Raw genomic sequence first — 23057 nt, forward strand, 5'->3', positions numbered from 1 at the left:
CCTCCAGACCCAGAAACTAAAATTTGGACTAAAAAAGCCAGAGTACAATGATGATGCAGTAAAAATCAGAGTGTGCTTTTGTTGTACAGTCTTTGATTCTGAAGTTCATTTCACTCATTTGTTGCCTGTGCTCTGGCATCCTAGTCCAGAAAATGTCTTAAAGGGATTTTCTTATTTTCTTTTGATATCTTTATAGATATCAGAAGTTTATAAATACTTAAAACCTTGGATCATCTTAAGGTCTTTTTGGATTGGTTTGGTTTTTGACACTCTGTAGCTCAAATTCAGAGCCTCACCTGCTAGACAAGGGCTCTGCTGATAAGTTACATGCCTTTTTTGCTGAGGGTTCCCCACTGGGCCACCAAGGTCACCTGGTAGCGTTCCAGGGCTGTATGATTGAAAGACTTGAACTTGGGACCTCAGTCTAATTCTTTGGCCACAGAAAGTTAAAGAGTAGAGTAAACAAAATTAATAAAAAATATTTGAGATATTACTGTATATATTCAACATTTATACCGTATATATATCAAAAATATATTGTCTATACACAAAATTTGTGCCAAAAAACCCAAACTCGGCTTATACTCGGTTATTTGATTCGGTGCGCATGCAAAAACTGAATCCAGTGCACGAAGTCTCCAGCCGTCTTCTGCCGTCTGCTGGAGGGGCCCCTGGTGCTTCAGCTCAGTCCACAAGTCGAGGCTGAACTGAACTGGATGCCACTGAACTATTTACCCCACAACATTCAATGGCACGTTTAATGAATGAAAACCCCATTTAAGGCAGTAGAGTCTTGTAAGTTAATAAATCTTGAATCCTTATAATCTGGCATTTGGGAGTATAAGGAATCAAGATTTTAACCTTTTATTTACAGTGCTTTACTGACTTAAATGGTTTATTTACTTTATTAAAGTTGCCATTGAATACTATAGGTTAATGTGGTATGTTAACGGTGCAGTGATGGCTAACCTTTTTGAGCCCACGTGCCCAAACTGCCGCACAAAACCAAAGAGTTTCCTCAAAGTGCCAGCACATCAATTAAACCTTCATAACAGGAGGTTAGTATCTAAAAACTATGTGGCATGCGCCACATATCTTAATTGCGGACCTTCCCGCGTGCCAGTTGCAAGGCCTTTGCGTGCCACAGCTGGCTCACGTGCCAGAGGTTCGCCATCGCGGGTACAGTAGTATATCAAACAACCATGTATTGTAAATGTAATTATTTACCGATTCCTCAATTATTGTTTTGGGTATATGTTTTTATTTGTTAAATTTACTAGTGGCTGCTGCATTTTCCACCTTGGCTCATACTCAAGTCACTAAGTTTCTTCAGTTTTTTTAGGGTAAAATTGGGAGGGTCGGGTTATGCTTGGGTCGGCTTATACGCAAGTATATTCAGTACTTATTGTTAAATAACACTGCATTGTGATGTATTAATATTAAAAGCTATGAATAACGATGTAAAAAAGTAATTCCTGATTGAAGCCAAATGGGAATGTTGTAACTTAATTTCATTAGGCTGTTATGATTAGTAGAATCATAAAATATCACTAGTCAGCATCTGTGTATATCATATTAATACATCACTAAAAGTACCAATTCTATTTCTTAGGGTTTACTCCTTTACTCCACTTAAACTTTTGGTAACCATTAATATGGTTTTATATCTAAAAGTTTATTTTGTGTTCATTCTTGGAGGCATTGCTGGAGCCGCCAGGTGATACGCAGAGGGAGCCAGAGGCTGAATATTGTGCTCTGCACATTCTGTCCTTTGAACTATTTTCGTCTTTTTTGGTTTGTTTTGGTTTATAATTTTTGTTTTTACTTTGTGCCACACCGGCACTGCCCAGGGTTTACTCCTGGCTCTGTGCTCAGAGTTTACTCCTAGCAGTGCTTGGGGACTGTAGAGGGTGCTGGGTATGGAATTCTGGTTGACTGCATGCAGGCCAAGCAACCTGCCTGCTATACTACTTCTCTGGCCCCCTCCTTGGTCCTTGTTTGTTTGTTGTTTTTTAATTTTGTTTTGTTTTGTTTTGGGTTCACAACCAATATATTCTAGACTTACTCTTGGCTTTTTTTTTTTTAACTTTATTGATTAATTGATTGGTTGTTGGGCCACACTCAGAGTGCTCCTGGCTCTTCAATCAGATATCACCCCTGGCAGGCTGGGGGACCACATGGGTCTCTCCTGGGTTGGGAATTAATGTTCTAACACCAGTCCTACCCACAGTGTGACCTTACCTTCACTAGAGTCTCCGACCTTCCACCTACCACCGTCACCTGCCTCCATGCAGGCACAAATAAATGGACTTCATATTGCTTGTTAAAATACAAAGGCAAATGGAATGATCAAAATGTACTCAACAGGGGTCAGTTGAAAATGATAGTTATTTCTCTTGATGGTGTCACTAAAGTCTCTAAGGATTTACTGAGCTCTACAACCGAAAACAGTAAGAAGGGCTGAATCCTTTCAGGTGCAATCAGGCAGCAGAGCTGAAAACTGGAGCTGCTTTGAACAGAATGAGATTAGGCCAAGTCCCCCTACCAACTGCACCACCAGAAAACCCGCCAGCACCCAGCCACGGCTCCATCGTCCCAGCGGAGAAATGGCAGGCTGCTCCACTGAGCTCCAAGTCACGGCCGCCGGTGCTTCCCAGGTTGTCTGCTGCAGGCCGAGACCTCTTCGCATTCTCAGAAAGGAACGAGGGGCCTGAGATAGCATAGCACAGGGATCGGGCGTTTGCCTGACATGACTCAGGACGACCCGGGTTCGATCCCTCGCGTCCCCTCTGGTCCCCGGAGCCTGTCAGGAGCCATTTCTGAAGGCAGAGCCAGGAGTAGCCCCTGAGCGCCCAGGGTGTGACCCGAAAACCAAAGAGAAAGGGGAGGGGAAGGGAAGGGAGCCAGACTTTGTCTTCATGGACCACAGCAGCCTCTGCCACGGCCTGCTCCCATGGACAGAAAGGGCCGCTCCGTGACTCGACTCTCCAGCTTCCAAACCACCAGGTCGGCTTCAGTTGCGCAGAGGCCGCACCTGGTAGTCTACGGCAGGGTCAGCCAGTGGTGCCAAAGGGGTTCTGGCGGGGAGTGGCGAGACCAGAGCCCGGCCCGGCCCCAGGGCCAAGTGGTCCCGACGCCCGTGAAGCCGCTTTCACTGCGGGTCAAGCGGCTCAGGCCTCCTTCCCTCGCCGGGCAGTGCCCGTCGGGGGAGACGCTCCGCCCAAAGCCGCGTCGAGTGGGCTGGGCCTCGGCGCCACAGAGGAAAGGCCGCCGTCTCTTGCCCGTGCCGTGCCTGGGAACCGCGTCGAGTGAGTAGGAACGGGCGCCGCTCCCTTCGCTCCTTCCGAGACCCCGTTGGTTGTGCGGGGCGGGACGAGCTCGCCCTCGGCCAGCCAAGCCGACCGACCGACCCCCGGTGCGCCTCGCGTCGCCGAGGGCGTCCTGGACGCAGACCGACGGAGAGTCCCACAGCAGCCACCGACCCTGGGCGACGGACGGAAGGCTCCCTCCCCACGGCAGCTGGGCCGTCTCTCAGGCCCCTCGCCCTCCCTGAGATGCCCAAGACGTTTCTCCGCCGGGAAGATGGAGGCCGCGGGCAGTGGTGCCGTTGGTAGGGGGACTTGGCCTAATCTCACGCTGTTCAAACAGCCCCAGAGTTTTCTGAAAGGATTCAGCCGTCCTTACGGTTTCCGGTGTGGGGACAGGCTCTCCGTGCTGAGGGTGCAGGGCTGGGCTGCTGTCGTTCCTACAGAAAGAATCTCTCTTCCTCCAGCACTCTTCCCTCTCCTTTCGTCTTGGGGCCATATCCAGCTGTGTCCAGGGGCTACCCCCGGCTCTGTGTTCCAGGATCCACTCTCCACTCCCGTTGGAGCTCTGCGGACTTTGGTCTGCCTTATACAGGGCAAACTCCCTCCCCTGCTCTATCTATCGCCTGGCCCGGTTTTGTTCATTCTTAAGGTCGCATAGGAACTTTCAGAAATGGCGTGTCATGTAGGTCTTTATAGATGAAAACAGTTGAGAAAACCCCTGTTTGTCCCGACTAGGGGGAGGAGCCTGAAAGATGGGCAATGCATTTCGATTCATTGAAGAACTATCCTGATCTTCGGTCTCAGCTGTCCTCTCGGTCCACACACAAACAACCAGAGTACTTGTGTGTGTCTCCAGACACTCAGGAGTTGACCGATATCAGCAGTGTTTACACACCTGCAACAGAGAGCCAGGTTGAGCCATCAGAGGAGGAGACTTTTACAAGACCCGCTCGGGATTCGGTTATGGTGAACAGTCAAAAAACAAAGTAAGTCCATTCTTCAGTATGTATTGATGTCTAAGACAGTAGGCTTGCATCAGTAGGAGGGAAGGAACTGCGGGGATGGGGAGAGAGAGAGAAGGAAGGGGGAGAGAGAGACAGAGAGAGAGAGAGAGAGAGAGAGAGAGAGAGAGAGAGAATTGGTTTTAGGTTTGGTGGTTTTCTTTACAATATAAATGTTAAATATTTCCACAGTTAATAAACAGCTAAATATTTCCACAAAATGAGTTAACACCTGGTTCCTATGTTTTGGGAGTTTTTAAAGCTAATATGTCTGTTTTGCTAGCTTTCTTCGTTCTATGACTGCTCTCTTGGACCCAGCTCAGATTGAAGAACGAGACAGGCGACGGCAGAAACAGTTAGAACATCAGGTAAGTGTTCTCTTACTAAGCAGTCGTGGCCAGTAGATAGCTCAGCAAATGGAAATTAATAATCCAGAATAAACCCATGCTGTGGCCAGTCCTGTGATACAGCTAATCCTGACCCCCAAAGGCATGTAGAGTTTGACAGTGAAGACAGGATAAATACATTGGAAACTCACTTATGAATACTACTTCCTGTCTCTAGAGGAACTTAGGCTAGAAACAACAGGTACTTCATGTTGTTTTTCTTTTTGTGATGATACTTCACGTGACTATGACTAGAAAGCCATCGCTGCTCAGGTCGAAGAGAAACGCAGGAAGAAGCAGCTGGAAGAAGAGCAGAGAAGGAAGGAAGAACAAGAAGAGGAGCGCCGCTTAGCCCGAGAACGAGAAGAAATGCAGAAACAGTATGAAGAAGACATGCTTAAGCAAAAACGAAAGGAAGTAGGTATTCACATTCTACTTTTGTTGTTTTGTCATTTGGGCCACACCTAGAAGTACTTCGGGGACTATGGTTCCATGTTGCTTCGGTTTTCAGGAGACAGTGTAGAACGAGGGTCAAACCCTGCTTTCCAACGTGTAAAGCAGCGGTCTCCTTGGACCATAGTGAACTAACATGCTAGAGTGAAATGGATGTTTGTGCTTCAAGGGCATCATCTGCCTTTGTGCTGGCTGGCCAGGGGCTACCTCGTGAGCCCTGACCCAGAAGTGCAGGCAGGTCTGAGTTTGGTCGTTGGGTCTGATGACGCATGCTGCTTGGGCTCAGTGGTCCTTGGGAGTTTGCTGGTGCTGAAGGACCCCTTTGATGAGCTCTCTCCCTGTCCCCTGGGTTTCCCCCTTTTGGGGGAGGGCAGGGGCAGAGGGAATGGTGTTTAAGTTGCAACCAGTTGTGCTTAGGGGTATTCCTAGCTCTGTGCTCAGTCAGTGGTGGTGCTTGGGGGACTAATTCAGAGGCTGGTTTTTTTTTTTTTTATTACTGTTTTGATTTTCTGTTGTTGTTGGTTTTTGGGCCACACCCGGTGATACTCAGGGGTTACTCCTGGCAAGCACGTGGGACCATATGTGATGCTGGGGATCAAACCAATGTAAGTGGGTCCAAGAACACACTTGCATTGTAAGAATCAAAGGTGAGAGTCTCTCAGTATCTCGTATCGTGCCTGGCAGGTCACAGGGGCTTAGCAAAGAGATGGATCGTGTGCAGGCTGGATGCTTTCTGTGACACCGTTGTGTACTTCGCTGTTGACAGGAAATAATGACTCTCAAGACACATGAACTATTCCGGACAATGCAGCAGGCACAGGAGCTGGCACAGAGACTCAGACAGGAACAGAGAATTCGAGAATTATCTCAAAAGGGACACGATACATCTCGACTGATTAAAAACCTTGGTGGTAAGCCTGGAACTTCATTTGCTTTGAGGTGATGGTGGTCAGAACTTCATCCTGGTGTTGAGCTCAGGGATCACTTCTGGCAGTGCTGATTCTGGTATAAGTTAAAATATAGAGACAAATATATTTATTTTAAGTATATGGAGAGATGCTATTAATTAGCAGCAAAAGCAGGATTACATCAAGTTCAAAAACTACTAGATAGCCAAGAAAGCTATCAACAAAATAAAAAAAGCCTATGAAGCAGGAAATATTACACAAAAACATCTATTTCATTATGGAGTTAGTAGTAAGATAAAAGAAACTCAACAGCAAAAAACTCAAAAACATGAAAAATGGTCGAATAGACATTTCTCCAAAGACATTCAAATGGTCCCAGTAAAAAAGGTGCTGAACATCATTCACTATAAATTAGAACCATCATGTGCTCTCTCCTCACACCTCTTAAATTATCATCTATGGCAATCAGTTTTTAAAATTAAAAATAACTGGAGTTAAGTGCTATAAGGCAAACATCCTAAACACAGGATTGTCCACTGGATTGTCTTTCTGGCTCCTTTTTATCATTGAAATCTTTCTTAATTTGAGGCCCAGGGTTTACAATACTGTGATGATAGAGGTCATGCATACAGCAGCATTCCCACTCCACGCCCTCCAGAGTGTCTGCTTGCCTCCGCCACTGTCCCAGTGTTGTCCCTCTCTTCAGCCCTCTCTTTGCCTCCTCTTTCCCTCTTAGCGGTAAGCTCTAGTGCAGACCGGTTCTCGTGTTGTAACTAGAATTTTACTTAATATTTCACGTACAAGAGCCTAGAAAAGAATAGAATAAAACAAGGTTTGGCCCTGCCAAATGATACGATGATAAAATGGCCTTTGAGCACTGCAGGTTCCTCCAGTCCATCCCTTCAGAAGATGAGAGGTTGTGCCCTATTTGTCTTTTGCTGACTTATTTTACTTACAATTCTCTCAAGCAAATGTCTGTGTGTTCCTTTTTATTGTTGAATACTGTTGTAGTGCATCTGTGTACATGTGTGTGCGTGTGTATGCATGTTGTTCAGTCCAGCCACTGGCCGTTTTAGTTGCTTCCTGGTTTTGCTTGTTAGTCAGTGTTGTGCTGGGCGTAGAGATGTGGCTCAGTGCTATGTGATGTGAGGCCCTTAATTCCAAGCTCTACATGCTTCCCCACAGGGAGTAACCACTGAGCACCGAGCCAGAAGAAACCACGGAGCGTAGCCGTATGTGGCTGCAACATAAAACAAAATAAAAACTAGGGGCCAGAGCAATAATACAGCAGTAGGGCATCTGCCTTGCACACGCCCACCCAGGACGGACACAGCTTCGATTCTGGCATCCCATATGTTCCCCCGAGCCTGCCAGGAGTGATTTCTGAACATAGAGCCAGAAGTAATCCGAGTGCTGCTAGGTCTAGCAAAAAAAAAAAAATCTTTTTAAATAAAAGTTCCATAATGAACATGGAATAAATACTCAATACATACATATAGTCGTTTTTTAATTTCATGCAGAACCTCCATATCGTTTCCCATGATGGCTAAACTCATTTGTTTACGTTCCGTCAACCTCGCACACACAAGGATTCCTTTTCCTTCCTATCCTTGGTAGCACTTAAGTCTTCAGTTTTTAAATTTAAAAAATTGTGATTGCCATAGATAATAACTTAAGAGGTATGAGATGAGAGCTCATGATGGTTCTGATGTATGATTAATGATGTTCCGCACCTTTTTGTACTGGGACCATTTGAATGTCTTTGGAAAAATGTCTATTCGACCCATTTTTCATGTTTTTGAGTTTTTTTCTTTTTATCTTCCTACCAACTCCTTGATGAAATAGATGTTTTTGTGAAGTATTTCCTGTTTCATAGGCTTTTTATTTTGTTGATAGCTTTCTTGGCTAGCTAACAGTTTTTGCACTTGAATAATCCTGCTTTTGCTGCCAATGAATGGCATCTCTTCATATACTCAAAATATATGCTCTGTATTTTAACTTGTATCAGAATCAGCAGTATTTCCTACATCGCCATTACTGCCTTGGTGTATAAACTTCTTAGTGAAATCCGTACTTGCAGGGGCCCTTCCCGTTGGCAAGTCCCCCCAGGGACTCTTGGCTAACCGGGTGACCGGTCATGCTCAGTCCCAGCAGCGCACTGCAGTGCTTGGAGAACTCTGGGGCCACGACTGGTGGCTCTGGGGTTCAAACTCAAGCCCTGGTACGTGCTGGATAGCCCCCTGACCCCTGAGCTATCTATCGCCTTAGCCCCCAAATTACATTATCTTCGGGGAATGGGGCTGAGGGGGCTGGGCTTATTCCTGGGTGCTCAGAGATCACTCCTGGCAGTTGTCAGAGGATCATCTCTGGTGCTGAGTATCAAAAATGGGTAGGCTCTGGACCTACCTTAACAACCCCCCCCCCCATCTCCCCCAGACCCCAGGACTTCTATCCTACATTGGTGTTGTGACTTAGCTCCAACTTGTTTCAAGGTGAATGTCTTACTGGGATGACTTTAAGGCAGATCTAGTGGTGATACTCATTTAGTTTGTTTTTGGGCCACACTAGGTGTTGCTCAGAGCTTACTTCTGGCTCTGCACTCAGGAATTACTCCTAATGGGGCTAGACCCTATGGGAAGCCTGGGGTTGAACCTGGGCCAGCCACGTGCCAGGTGAATACCGTTCCTGCTGTACTTACTATTGCTCTGGCCCAGAAAGTCTTATTAATATTTGAAGAATTCGTCGTTTTGTAGTTCCTTGTGTGCTGTGGTCAAGTTATTTATGTGAGCGGTCTTGCTTTCTGATTAGTGCTTGCCATAGCTGTGAACGTTCCTCTGAACATGCTTTGGCTGGGAGTCTTCCTCAGGGGAGCTTATGTTGGTGGCCACAGAAGGCATGGGAGGGAGGGACCCTGGTGAGGGACACCCCGAGTAGTAGGCTGGCTGCAAGTCCATTCTTTCTGGCAGATCAGTTAGCTCTGCCTCTAGTCTGTGTTCTTTCCCTCCAGCCTCCTGCTTAGGAATCTGCACCCCTCAACCATTTAGCTACATTCTGAACAATACTATTAATATTCCTGAACTCATTTTGATTGGATTATTTCTTTTGCCAGTTGATACAGTACAACCAGAATGGAATACATCCACTCTCCTTTTGGATTCAAGGCATGGCTTGGATGAAGTCAGTGGTCAAATAAATACATATATCAATCCCAGAACCTCTCCCAAGAAAGATACTGGTGTACAAACAGGTAAATGTCTAAAGGTTTAAGGTGTGAAAATGAGAGGACTTGAGGCTTTCAGAAATGGTTAGAAAAAGGATTATCCCCTGATTTTCATCTTCTCCAATAGCTTTATTGAGAAGATTCGCATTGCATACATTATTCAAAACAATTTTGCTGGAAGAGCTTGCACTAAGGGGCCATTTCAAGAAAGGCGCCTGGCTCTGGCACCAGTGCTCCAGACAATGGTGTCTGGGGTCTGCCAGAATTACACCTGCCCTGCTTTGGGAATGGAACTTGTGGCTCAGTGTATGTGAGGCATGCCTGTGCCCCGTGAGCTTTCCCTGCCCTGTATGTTGCTTTGTTGTGTCTGCAGTATGTGCTGCCTGGGATTGAACCCAAGGTGCCAGTATGCAAAACACATACACTGGCCTTTGAGCTATCACCCTCTTCCATCATTAAAAAACTACCATTCTTGGACCGGAGCCATAGCACGGTGGTAGGGCGGACCCGGGTTCAATCCCAGGCACCCCATGTGGTCGGTTCCCCAAGTTCGCCAGGAGCAATTTCTGAGTGCAGAGCCAGAAGCAACCCCAGCATCACCAGGTATGGCCCAAAAACAACCACCACCAATTCTAACTGGATGAAGAAAACGTGTAGTAAAAGGGAGATAGATGCCTAGTGAGGAAAAGGACAGAGAAAAAAGAAATCCAGGCAGGAAGTAAGAAGGTGAGAAAGGGAAGTAATTGGGGGGGGGGGGGAACAGGTGTTGAGGCTTTCGTTTTATTGATATGGGAGAGTAGTATCACTGTACCTGCAAAACTGAAGATAGGAGATCTTAAGCTGCTAAAAAAAAAAAAGTGGAAATATGCATAAAGCATTCAGTAATAAAAAGGAATGAATCCAGACATAGATGATGACATATGGAACAATTCCAATTAAATGAAATACCTGTGATAGGCAAATTTACAGAGTAGATTAGCTGTTGATTGCCTACATCTATCTAAGGAGGTGTGTGTGAATCTAACCACTGAACTTTGTAATGTACCTACCAAGATGGCAGGCAGAGGATGGGATAGGAGAGAGAGGTTGGGGGATGGCAGTTTGGGAGAATTGGTGGGAGTTGGCACTGGTGGTGAGATTGGCATTAAAATACCATATGCTTAAGATTCAACTATCAATAACTTTGTAATCCTCGGTTCTTTAAATAAAAAGTTCAATTCTGGTTTTATATTCAGAGGTACATAACCACGATCACAAGAAAGTTTAGAACATTTTTACCTTCCTAAAAGACAACCGTACTTGGGCACTTTGCATTGTACACTGTCTCTCCAGAGCTTAAGAAGGAAAAACCTTCAAAGAGCTAGAATAAATGTTTTTAGAAAAGATGATAAATGGTTTTATTAATATATATTTAGCCAACCTTTAAAAAAAAAATCAACTTTTTTTTTAAAAGAGGACTTAAACACGGGGATATGTGCCAACGCAGAATCACACCGTGGATCAGTAAGAGAGAGGGAGACCAGAAGCTCTTCGTCTCCTGAGATTCCTGCAGAATTTAATGAACAGTTTAACGGGAATAAAGAAGCCAACTTAGAAAAAGAAAACAGCTGGTCTAATGAGCGGCAAGGCACAAGAACAGAGAAGCAGATGAAACATCTGAGGAAATGTCCAAAAAGACCTGACTGGAATATAAACCAACCACTCAAAAGGTATATTCCAGCCTCTGAAAAGTATCCTAAAGAGCTTCAAAGGCAGAGAGAAGAAAAGAAAGTCAGAAGGCAGATGGAACTGCTTCACTTGTTAGAAAGGAATCATCCTGGACATCTCTGTCAAAACAGAGACGTTGCACCCGTAGATCACTCACCTAATCAAGAAACAGAGTTCAGGTGGCGACTCCTGAGAAAGGTAAAAGGATATGGGAGGCTCAATCCGATCGTCAGAGCACCAGCCCCCTGCACTGAGGCCAGGATTCAGAACCAAAACGCAAATACAGGGACCCAAGCAATAGCACAGCAGTAGGGCACTGGCCAACCCGGGACAGATCTGGTTCAATCCCCAGCATCCAACATGGTCCCCCGAGTCTGCCAGGAGCGATTTCCGAGTGCAGCCAGGAGGAACCCAGATGCTGTTGAATGTGGCCCAAAAAACAACATACTAAATTATTAAAAGGAACAAGATTGTTTTGTGCCCACACCCAACAGTTCTCAGGAATCCACTTTTAATGAGTTCTAGAATTTGCTTTAGTAACAGAATTCGCTTCGGTCAGAAAACACACATGCTGCCTGATTTTGTGAATACTCACCCTTTTTTTGTTGTTCTAGTGCCACACCCTGTGACTTTCAGGGGTTAGTCCTGGCTACGCGCTCAGAAATTGCTCCTCGCTTGGGGGATCATATGAGACACTGGGGGATTGAACCAGTCCATCCTAGGTTAGTGCATGCAAGGCAAACACCCTACTGCTAGTGCCACCTCTCTGGCCCAACACTTACCCTTTTTATGGTAATGTGGAAGAATAGGGCTTTATAATACTTGCAACAGAAACCTTAAATTCCAAATAAACTCAGTGTATTTAAATTTCACCTGGTCCCTTATAGAAAAAGATGTATTTTATATTTTGATAGTCAGAAGCTGATTATCATTTGTACAAAGGCTTATCTATAAAAAGTAGATTTTCTGGAGTTGTGTTTGGCATTAAATACTTTAGTGGTGGCGGTGGGACAGTTGGTGCCATACTGTCTTCATTATGCTAGGACCAGGTGGTGTCAGGGATCAAAACGTTGGCCACACGCAAGGCAAGCACCTTACATTCTGTACCCTCTTGGTCCCCTGAATATTTCAGATTAGCAAGTAAGCACAAAAAATACCTATGGGGACATGTTAACTAACTGCATTTTTCTATCTTCTAGGAAGAGTCTTTAAAAAGGAATTTGGTCAGCAAGGAAAGGTATGTTGTATTTCCTTACTGCTTTCTTAAGATGCAGATAAAATCAAGATATATGTATCATATACATACGTATCACCTATTTTTTCTTAACTACGTGATAAGGATGGCTGACATTTTATTGAAAGCTTAAAGGCTGGTCTTAAGCGTGCAGGGAATGTGGCATACTATTTCTCTAGTGATGTTAAAATTTAACTTACGGGTCAAGAGTTTTATGTAATTTGCATACATCTTATAATTCGGCCTTATTGATAGCTCAGATGACATTAAGTTTTATAGAATGATTTACGAGTGTTTGGAATGATAGTACAGAGGTTAGGAACTTGCCTTGCATGTGGCCAACTTGGGTTCCATCATTTGCGTCCCATATGGTTCCCCCAAGCACTGCCCTGAGCTTGGTTGGGTGTGGCCTAACGCCATGCTCTTTGTTTGATAAGAATTAGTAAACTCACTCGAATATTTCCTTCAGAGCATCAGTAACAAACCCTGGAGCCTGAGAGATGATGGTATATAACGCGTTGGCGTTGCCTGGCATGTGGCTGACCCAGGTTCATTCCCTGTACATGGGTCACTCACTCCGTGTGGCCTCAGGGCTCAAGCCTCTCTTTATGTTCTTAAATAAGTGAGCAAGAATTAGGTAATTGGGGAAACATTCAGTCATTTCGTCCTAAAGTATAGTCCCCAATTGTACTTTCTTGGAAAATGTAGGTCTCAGTCACCACCGATTTCAGCGGTGAAAAATGAGATACAACAAACACTAAAAAATAATTATGAGAGAGAACATCTGACCAAGGGACACAGTCTGCCAGAATCATCACATGGGACTTTTGAACCACTTCACTTTATTCCTTATGTCAGAACCAATGAGATTTACTATCTTGATCCAGACGAGCCACTGTCTAGGCCTGCGTCCCAGGAGCCCCAGCGTCAAGATCCGCACAGTAAGAGATCCGTTCTCTCTCATCCCAAGTTCACTCGCACCCTCAACCTGTGAAGTGGGGAAAGTTTCTTGGGAATCCTGAACTGTAGACACTTTTCTGACTCAGTTTCATTTGTCTTCAGACTGTGACCAAGAACAACAGCTCTTTGACCATGTCCGGGATCCACTTCTTAATCCCAATCTGGTGAAAAACCGGGATCGACAACAAGCAATTCTTAAGGGGCTCTCAGAACTGAGACAGGTATGATTTTTTTTTTTCTAAGCACAAGTTTTCTGATTTACTGAGGGATTTTTTTTTTTTTTTTTTTTTTTTTTTTGGTTTTTGGGCCACACCCTGCGGTGCTCAGGGGTTACTCCTGGCTGTCTGCTCAGAAATAGCTCCTGGCAGGCACGGGGGACCACATGGGATGCCGGGATTCGAACCAACCACCTTAGGTCCTGCCTTGGCTGCTTGCAGGGCAAACACCACTGTGCTACCTCTCCAGCCCCACGGAGGGCTGTTTTCATTAAAGTACATTATATGATTTACGACGCTGTCAGTATCACAATCATGAGACAGTTACATAAAAGATTTTTTATTGAAATAAAAGTGCTTACATTCGAATGGCAAAAACATGATTCAGTGAGGCCCTAAAACCATAGGAAGAGACAATTATGCAGTTTTATATGCCTTTTTAAAAGCAACCGTGGCAGTGTCTCAAACAATATGCATGACCTTACAGGCACAGATCCGTTACTGTATTGGCTTGCAAAGTTGGTTTTGCTTCACTACGTACTCATTATCATATCTGGGATAAACTAGCCCACTTTAGGAGGGCCTTTTCCCGGGCTTCATTTGCCAGCTAACCTCAGTGGTTCTCCCTGCACCGCCCCAAACTCTTGAAAACCTAGAGGAATATCCCACTAGCACAGGATTATATAACCAATAAAGTGTTAAATTACTCTAACATTCAGCCACATTTGTCAAGGCCTTTCAGACAGTACGAAGCAAGGTTTTGGTTGATGCACTGAAGGAAAACAATGGTCTGTTTTGGAGCACCTAGTGAGCAAGAATACCTTGGCTCCACAGTTACGAAGATTTGCTTTTAAGAAATGATTACACAAATATGTACTACCCACACGAAAAGATAAAGCTTGGCCAAATAATTAGGTTATTAATGAATGCTTAAAGTAAGTGTATGTACAACATCTTAACATTTTTTAATATATATCATTTCAGGGCCTTCTTCAGAAGCAAAGGGAGCTGGAAACTAATCTCATGCCCTTGGTTTTAAGTCAAGAAGAGAATTTTAGTTTTTTATCCTAAATTTGGAATGCCATACCTTATTTCTGTTTTATCCAGATTTATAAGATGTGCTTGTGCTTAATTTTATTTTTCAAATGCTTAATTTAAAATTTATTTTTATCATGTAGTAAAATGCCATATTATCTTCATTTATGTACAACACTTGTCAAAACTTAGTAAAAATTTTTTCTGTTCAGGTAGAAAGTCCAATAAAAACTTGCTACTTACCTTACGATGTATTTACAGACAGTATTTTTCTTAATTCAAATAGGATTGTTTTCTAAGAAAGGTTTTTTTCTATTATAAAACCATTCAGAAGTCTAATTTATACATCTGGTCTTTAGTAAAATTGTATAAATCCTGTTTACTCACTTTTCAGCAACAGCATCAGTAATATAGAGGCAGTCTCCTCATCATTCGGTTAGTACAATTCCTGTGGCACTTAGTGTTCTCCAAGAGTAACTTCCATTTTCTGAGACCTTTTTCCAATGTAAAAGTCTACAGCAAAGTTTGTTCCAATCCTTTTTATAACATGAAACTGAATTTTGTTAAGAACCACACAAGTACTGAAAACCATGATCAAAAATTGTAAAGGACTGACCAAATTTTAGCAACAGGCAGTTTTTACATGGCTAACACTAATAAGGATAAAAAAATAATGCTGCTTGGCATTAAGTCCTGTGTACCTGCACTGTTAGCTAAATTTTAGGTACGGAACATCACTGGTACAAAAAATATACAAAAGCTGAAAACCAAAATAAACACAACAGCTTGATACATCATTTTAGCAAAAGTCATTTATCACCTGACAGGAAGAAAAAGTAAAGCCATTGCTATTTACACTATGTAGTTTTACAAGTATTTTTATCAGGCTTCAATTTGAAGCTTAAAAGTACAGGTGACATATACATAAATGTAAAATTTAAAAGTGCCAACGAGATCATTCAAGTACAGTATGTTAGAAATATATATTTATTTTAATTTTCAGAAATTGTCAATTGTCAACTGTTACAGACCATCATGATTTAAATAAAGGGGGCGATAAAAACAAAACAAGAAAGGACAAGAAACCTTTGTCCAAACTGTACGCTTTTGGGAAACAAAGTCCGTAACGTTTTTTAAAAATTACTGTGATTCTTTCACTTTTGAAATAGGCCTGGAAGAATCACTTTTTCTTGCAACTTAATGGAGATGGAGAGTTCTCTTTATCCAAGCTCTGAGTGTAAGCCGACAAAAAGTAATTCTCCCCTTCTTGAGAACGACTTGATGAAGGGGCATAAGATGTCCCCAAAAATGTCTGATGAGTGAGAACATTAAGATGACTAAACTGGTGGGACATGTTTAACTGACTGTAATAAGCCTGGAAGTTGCCATATGACTCTCGTTCAGTTGAACTGCTGTTTTCTGCTGCAGAGTTTACTGTATCGATAGTTCTTTTTTCAGAACCGATTTGACCAGTCTTATCTTCTAATAAACTGTCTTTCAAGTCACGAGACGATTGGAACTCAGTTTGAATATTCTTTTTTTGATCTATCCCACATGATCCTTTGGTCTCTTTCGCCAATCTTTCTGAGTGAAAATGGCTGCACACTTCTATCTGTGAGATCTCATCCCCTGAATCCAGAGACATATCCTCTTCATCCTTTCCATCATCGTTTTCTAAAAGAGCTACATTTAAAACACAAAAAGTCCTCCTCTATTGAAATACACCATTTGTTTAAGTTTTAAAATCATACACTACTCACACAATATAATGCGTCAGGGTCTGCAAGTCCACAATCCCTTAAAGCTTGGTCTTCTGCCACAAGTTCACTTAGTCACAACACTCACACTAGGTGTGAATGTCCAGATAATCCGATGCTAAAAGCTTCTGCGAAATGTGTTCACGCTTAATGTTGGGAAATCCCAATTCCCAGCTCCAAAGGGGTTAATGTCAAAACAGCATCTAAAGTTATACGGTAGTTCAGTATTTGACCAGACAAGTAGAAAATAAAAATTCTGACATCTAGCTAAACTATCAAACGTTTGATCACCTCTGCTTTTCACCAAAAAACAAAAGTATATCTTTCATTTTACATTAAAAACTAGAACCAGAGCAGCAGAAGCCACCTCCTAGAAGATTACAGCTCTGAATATCCTTGCTATCTTCTAATTAAATCGTTAGAGAGAGTTGGAGGATTCAGTATGGCGAGAGCTAAATCTTTTGTTCTTTTTAAGACTATTAACCCCATTTGCTGAAAGGAACAGCCAAAAAGACTTACGTAGACTCAGAGAGAAGATAATCTTCTCTATGGTCTGTAGTCTACCATCTCTTGGTTTATTAGGTGAGCAGGTGATGCGCACGTCAGGAATGAATGAATGCACTGGTGCTACTTCCCCTGGGCTGTTTTACACTGACTGCTTTCAAAACGGGCACTGCAATTCTCAGAAACTGGCAAACCCATTCCTTTTTCTCCCTGCCTTAAAGAGAATGAAAACTACGGACGTTACCTGACTGTGACTCTAGATTCTCATTAACACCAAGCACTGGAAGGCTTTCTTCTGTGAGTAGATTGTGATATCCCACAAGATTTTTAAAGTTTTGCATAAAGTCTTCTGCAGTTGCAACCACTATTCCATTATCTGTATAACTGGAAAGCATCTTAATATTCTTTTCTAAATTAAAAAAGAATTGAGTATAAAACACTTGCATATATCGACAGTTAATGTCCCTAGCTCTCACAAACTCCTTTCCTCCACAACTTCAAAATAACAGTTTCATGCCACGCACGGTCCCATAATAGCTGCGTAAGTACAAAACCTTTAAAGGACATTCTTTACCTGTTAAAAAGACCATGTGTCGTTGCTGGATGTTCTGAGCCTGAAGTCTGATAAGACAGTCCAATTCTGGAGCATTCCGGGTTTGTGAATCACAATTGTGGTACGATAAAATTTCAACCAAATGTTTCTTCTGATAACTATTCAGAAGACTCAACAGATTTAGAGCTTTAGCATTCAATCTGTGAAATTAAGGTGAGCATGTAAATCTGGATTTCTGAGGCAACTAATGACAAATGAACTACTTAGCTCACTCCCTTATGATGTGGAATGAAAGGAAGAGTGGAAGCAGACCATTCACATTTAGAGTGAAATCTATTTTACTGTAACAAATTATAATTCCCTTTTGCTACACTAAAATAGTAAAACAGTGGGAAAAGTAAAAAGAAATAGAAATCTTTTCCTTTAAGAATAGAACTGTAGGGGGGCTAGAGAGAGAGCATGGAGGTGTGGCATTTGTCTTGCATGCAGAAGGGGGCATTTGTCTTGCATGCAGAAGGTCATTGGTTCAACTCCCGGAATCCCACATGGTCCCCTGAGCATGGCAGGAGCGATTTCTGAGCCTGGAGCCAAGAGTAATGCCTGTGTGACCCAAAAACCAAAAAACCAAAAAAAAAAAAAAAAAAAAAAAAAAGAATAGAACTCTTGGGGCTGGAGAGATAGCATGGAGGTAGGGCATTTGCCTTGAAATCAGAAGGACGGTGGTTCAAATCCCGGCATCCCATATGGTCCCCTGAGCCTGTCAGGAGTGATTTCTGAGCATAGAGCCAGAAGTAACCTGAGTATTTTGAGTATTGCCAGGTGTGGGGGAACCCCCCCCCTAAAAAAAAAAATAGAACTCTTGGGGTTGGAGCAATGGTAAAGCCAAACCAAAGGTATCTGCCATCCACATGGCTGTCCAAGTTCAATCCCTGGCATCCCATAAGGTACTCTGCACTTCCGGGAGTGATTAACCCTGAGTACAGCTGGGTGTGGCCCCCAAACAAAACCAAACAAAAGCTCAAGCCAGAGAGCTAGGGTAGGGTGCTAGCCTTGCTAGCCTTACACATGGCTGACTTGGGTTTGATCTCTGAGCACAGCCAAGAATAAGCACTGTTGGCTATGTCCCCTGCCCAAATAAATTAAAGGTCATTAAGTTATGTATTTACTTCCACACTCAGAGGTGCAAAACAAGTAGTAGTAGAAACTACTGAATATTGTCTGAAAGATGGAGAGTATAACATACATCTTACACACCTTTGGAACTCAATATTACCTACTTAGTGAGGTAAGACTTTAAATTACTAAAAGTATTTTATAATTATGTAAACCTGGATTTCCAAAGTGGGTACCATAGAATGCAAATCTTACAATGAAAAGGAGAGCCTAGGATACTTTGTGGAGTTCTCAAGTGAATAACTAATGCTCTAAGGATGACACCTTGAGATGAGACTTTTAAGTGCGACAATCACCTCTTCAATGTTCAGTGTCCCTAATCACAAGTCCTCTTACCCTGCAGAGATAAACTTTCTGTTTTGGGGCCACACCCGATGACACTCAGGGATTTCTCCTGGCTTGGGGATGGAACCATGGTCTGTCCTAGGTCAGCACGGGCAAGGCAAATGCCCTACCACTTGCGCCACCACTCTGGCCCCATAAACTCTTGTCTCAATATATGTCATGTGTTTAGAGAAAAAAATTTTTTACATATATATGTATATATGTATATATATACATGATAATCCACTATCTACATTCCCTATGGCTGGCTAATCTGTAAAACTAAACTGTATCCATAATCTAAAAGCATCTAAAACTGGGAAAGACGATGTGATTTTATTTTAACAATCAGGGACTGGATAGTACAGTGGAGAGGGTCCTTCCTTTGCATTCTACCAACTTGGGTTTAATGCCCTATGTGGTCCCCCCTGAGCCCCGCCAGGAGTGATTCCTAAACTCAGTGTCAGGTGGGTTTGGCACACACCCTGCTGCAAAAAAAAAAAATCCATCATTTATTTTTTTCAAATCTTACCTGCCTAGCTCCTTTAGCTTTTTCTGAAATTTACAATGGATTTTCCACTGCCACTTTCCTTCTGGAGTACTAAGTTCTTCCAGGAATGTCAAAAAAATTTTAAGGCTCTCTGTTAAAAACAATATTTTAATTCAGTAAGTCACTACACTGAATTATGTGCTCAGAGAACTAGTGTTATATAAAAACACCCATTTTTTCCTATGTATTACTTTGTGGCTTTCTAAAGCATACCCAGCAGTGCTCAGACGCGCTTTCTGGAAGAGTAATTAATGTACACTTGATAGCCAGGACTGAATCTGGGACTCCCACATATAAAATGCGTGCTCCTGCCTTTTGAGCTACCTTCCCGCATCCTCTACACATTATCTTTTAGAATTAACAAGATCTACACATAAAATTAAGGCAATAACAAACAAAATGCAATCCAAGTATGAAAAGAACAAATAGCCTTGTTTTGTACCATATTTAGAAGATACAAAAGACTAAAATACTGAGAAAGAAATTTTAGTTAAAAAGAAAGCTCAAGAAAATGAGAGAAATTACTAGTTATCTATGATTATTTGAGAAGAAATAGAAAAATATTAAAATCTTACCAATTGTGATAACTTCTGGGTTTAAGATGGATTCGTCAGACACAATAAGACCTCCAGATACAAACAATTCATTGTATGTATGATTTTTAACATCATCTAGACTATCAACACCAGCAAAACTAACACAGGGAAGTTTCTTTAAAGTCACCAAACCAGGTACCTATTTAAAAACCACACACACACACATATTAAAAAAGGGGGGGAGGGGAAAAAGAATTAAGGAGAGAAAACGGAGATTTTAAGTGTGAACTAACTAAAAATGTCTAGCAAAACACACTCTGGGGGTTGAAGAGATAGGTCAAAGGCTGAGAACATTCTTTATATACCAGGATACCTTGAATTGTATGATTCCCCTGAGCACACTAGAGCAATTCCTGAGTAGGCACTATACTGCCAGATCCAACTTGTGCCCCCCCCCACAAAAAAAAAAAAAGAGAAAGAAGAAAAAAAAAAGCACTGTGGCTCTCTTTGTGTATAACCTCTGAAAAACCAGCACAAAAATATAAATTCAAATCAGATTACAAAACTAAGTCATGACACCAGAAAGATTTTTAATAGCTTTATGACTTGAGACTCATTTGTAGGAATAGGTAGAAAGGGGACTGTTTTTCTTAAAAAAAAGGGGGGGGGGGGGAGGGGGGCACAAATATGTGCTAGCAAGACAAATAAATGAGAATACAATCAACAGACTAACTGGCATTTAAGGAATTAGTAGTCTTAGTAATTCTACTAGGTTAATAAGGTCTGCGATATAATGCAGTTTAAAATGTTAGAAGTACATACAAGCTCACAGCTGATTCACTAATGATCATTTAAGTTTCAAATTCTTATACTGGGGGGGTGCTACACCCACTGAGAGCTTACTCTGGCTCTGAGCTCAGGTATCTCTCCTGGCAGTGGTCAGGGAACCAAATCTTATGCTTGGGATCAAACTTGGTAGGCTGCATATGAAAGTAAGTGACTTACCTGTTATATTATTGTTGTGACTCCTCAAATCCTAAAACCTACCAACTTTTTTTTTTTGTTTTGGGGTCACACCCAGCTGCGCTCAGGGGTTACTCATGGCTCGATGCTCAGAAATCGCCCCTGGCAGGCACAGGGGACCATATGGGATGCTAGGATTCAAACCAGCATCCTTCTGCATGAAAGGCAAACGCCTTACACCTCCATGCTATCTCTCCGGCCCAAACCTACCAACATTTTAGAATCTCTTTAATATATTACTATATTGGGGCCCTAGCAAGAGTACAGCCTTGCACATGATCAACCTGGGTTCAATTCCCAACATCCCATATGGTCCTCTGAGCCTTCCAGGAGTGATTTCTGAGCAGAGTCGGGAGTAACCCCTGAGTACCGCTGGGTGTGGCTCAAATAACAAAAAAAAAAATTTATTTTTGTATTTGGGGGGGGGCACACCCAGTGGTGCTCAGGGGGTTACTCCTGGCAGGCACGGGGGACCATATGGGACGCCGGGATTCAAACCAACTACCTTAGGTCCTGGATTGGCTGCTTGCAAGGCAAACACCACTGTGCTATCTCTCCAGCCCCACCAAAAAATATTGAAATAAATAAAATTACTATGTTTCTAAAAATATATATAAACATATATATTTTTTAAAAATATATTTAAAAATATTTTTTAAAAAAATAGTTCTAACCTCAAAGACAGTACTTTTGTTTGTTTGGTTGGTTTTTGGGTCACACCCAGCACTCAGGGGTTACTCCTGGCTCTGTGCTCAGAAATCACCACTGGCTGGCTCAAGGGACCATATAGGATGCCAGGATTCGAACCACCATCCATCCTGGATTGGCTGCTTCCAAGGCAAACGCCATACCACTGTGTTATCTCTCCAGCCCCAATAGTACAATTTTTTTTTTCATTTTTAATAGGGGAGACCGTGAACGCAGTCCCCCACTACCACAAATTATGCAGTCGAGTTTCCCACGTTTGGAAAAATCGTAGAGGTCAGCACATCTGGAGGGCAATGAATAAGCCTCGCCCTGGGGAAACCACCTTCTTGATCATGGTATCTCCCCTGCCAGGTAAATATTCCAATAGTACAATTCTTAAAAGTTTTTATAACCAAATATGTAGTTGTTTTGACTTAATAATCTACCTTGTGAATGAAGCCTGCAATGTCTTCATTTTGAATAATAATCAATAGTTTATCTAATTTTGATCTTCTTTCCAAAAACTGTTCTGGATGACATTCTGTATTACCTAATTTTATAAGATATTCCTGTTAAAGAAAAAAAAAATAATCCAAATCAATATTAAAAAGTCTTTTTGCTAACATATACTCAACACCAAAAATACAAAAGATAAGCTAATACAATTTACTAGAAAATTAATTACAGTAGCCTATACTCTAAGAAGCACAAAACACATAAAAATCTAGTCTTTCAGAATAATCTTAAACTAAGATTAGTCAATGTTACAATGTTATGAAATCAAGGGTCAAGCAAACATCAGAAACGGCTAACAGAAAACTGCTTAAGGGCACTGCACTGACTGTTTATGTATATGGAATGCTACTGACTATAAGGCAAGACAAATCATGGCACCTGCTTTAACATGGATGGATCTGGAGAGCATCATACTGAGTGAGATTAGCCCAGAGAGGGACAGACAGAATGATCCCTCAATATATAGGATATAAATAAACAAAATTAAGAGATACAAACAGCTGATGGTAACAGAGCCAGAGAACTGGTTTATAGAACTGGGGCCAGGGATTAGGTTGAGGAAGGGGGAAATTCAGGTGTAAACTGTGACATTGTATGAGTAATACCCTATCGCTAGCATTATTATAAATCAAACAATTTAAAAAAACATGGATTAACCCTTTAATCCAATTCTATTACTTATTATGGAGAGCTAAAAGCCCAATGTTTAATATTCCATCACTCCCAATTTTCCGTTCAAAGTACGCCCCTGGCTATTGAAGTAATAATGGTATACTCCTTCTTCAAAGCTACAAAGCACTTTCAGAGCACTATTGCTCATCTAACTCATGACAGTCCCCAAATCATTCATGGGGAGTGTCAGCATATAAACTTATGTTCACATACCAGTAAGCAGCCATGATAGGTCAAGTTTACACTAAGAAAAAAAGACCTCCATCCAGTAAGTCCTTCTATATTGGTGACATGGGACCCTGTAATTGCTGTGTACAAGCTAGCAATCCAAGCAG

The 23057-nt window shown here is 42.2% G+C and overlaps 2 protein-coding genes and 1 non-coding gene across 4 annotated transcripts in view; 1 reads left to right on the forward strand and 2 right to left on the reverse strand.

Moving 5' to 3' along the window:
- Positions 1–14495, forward strand: part of CCDC66 (coiled-coil domain containing 66) — a 30759-nt gene extending 16264 nt beyond the window's left edge. The window contains exons 10-22 of the mRNA XM_049777720.1: positions 2475–2657; positions 2962–3283; positions 3349–3885; positions 4044–4294; positions 4593–4677; positions 4951–5112; positions 5915–6059; positions 9166–9303; positions 10730–11181; positions 12183–12220; positions 12926–13158; positions 13280–13398; positions 14377–14495. Of these exons, the coding sequence (XP_049633677.1) occupies positions 2475–2657; positions 2962–3283; positions 3349–3885; positions 4044–4294; positions 4593–4677; positions 4951–5112; positions 5915–6059; positions 9166–9303; positions 10730–11181; positions 12183–12220; positions 12926–13158; positions 13280–13398; positions 14377–14463 (2752 nt within the window). The 3' untranslated portion in view covers positions 14464–14495. The remainder of the gene's footprint in view (positions 1–2474; positions 2658–2961; positions 3284–3348; positions 3886–4043; positions 4295–4592; positions 4678–4950; positions 5113–5914; positions 6060–9165; positions 9304–10729; positions 11182–12182; positions 12221–12925; positions 13159–13279; positions 13399–14376) is intronic.
- A 1081-nt stretch (positions 14496–15576) lies between these two features.
- Positions 15577–23057, reverse strand: part of TASOR (transcription activation suppressor) — a 50886-nt gene continuing 43405 nt past the window's right edge. Inside the window, exons 18-23 of one of the 2 annotated variants that reach the window (XM_049776154.1) lie at positions 21981–22103; positions 19864–20023; positions 19271–19379; positions 17263–17441; positions 16933–17097; positions 15577–16110 (exon numbers count right to left, since the gene is read on the reverse strand). In XM_049776154.1, the coding sequence (XP_049632111.1) occupies positions 15608–16110; positions 16933–17097; positions 17263–17441; positions 19271–19379; positions 19864–20023; positions 21981–22103 (1239 nt within the window). In that variant the 3' untranslated portion in view covers positions 15577–15607. Of the gene's footprint in view, positions 16388–16932; positions 17098–17262; positions 17442–19270; positions 19380–19863; positions 20024–21980; positions 22104–23057 lie in introns of both variants that reach the window. The other variant, XM_049776155.1, reaches the window with a different exon arrangement.
- LOC126014659 (U1 spliceosomal RNA) lies at positions 21751–21914 on the reverse strand. Its single transcript, XR_007497666.1, has one exon. It is a non-coding gene; the product is annotated as a U1 spliceosomal RNA (small nuclear RNA).

Source organism: Suncus etruscus, chromosome 7 (assembly GCF_024139225.1).
Source record: "Suncus etruscus isolate mSunEtr1 chromosome 7, mSunEtr1.pri.cur, whole genome shotgun sequence".
Lineage (NCBI taxonomy): Eukaryota > Metazoa > Chordata > Mammalia > Eulipotyphla > Soricidae > Suncus > Suncus etruscus.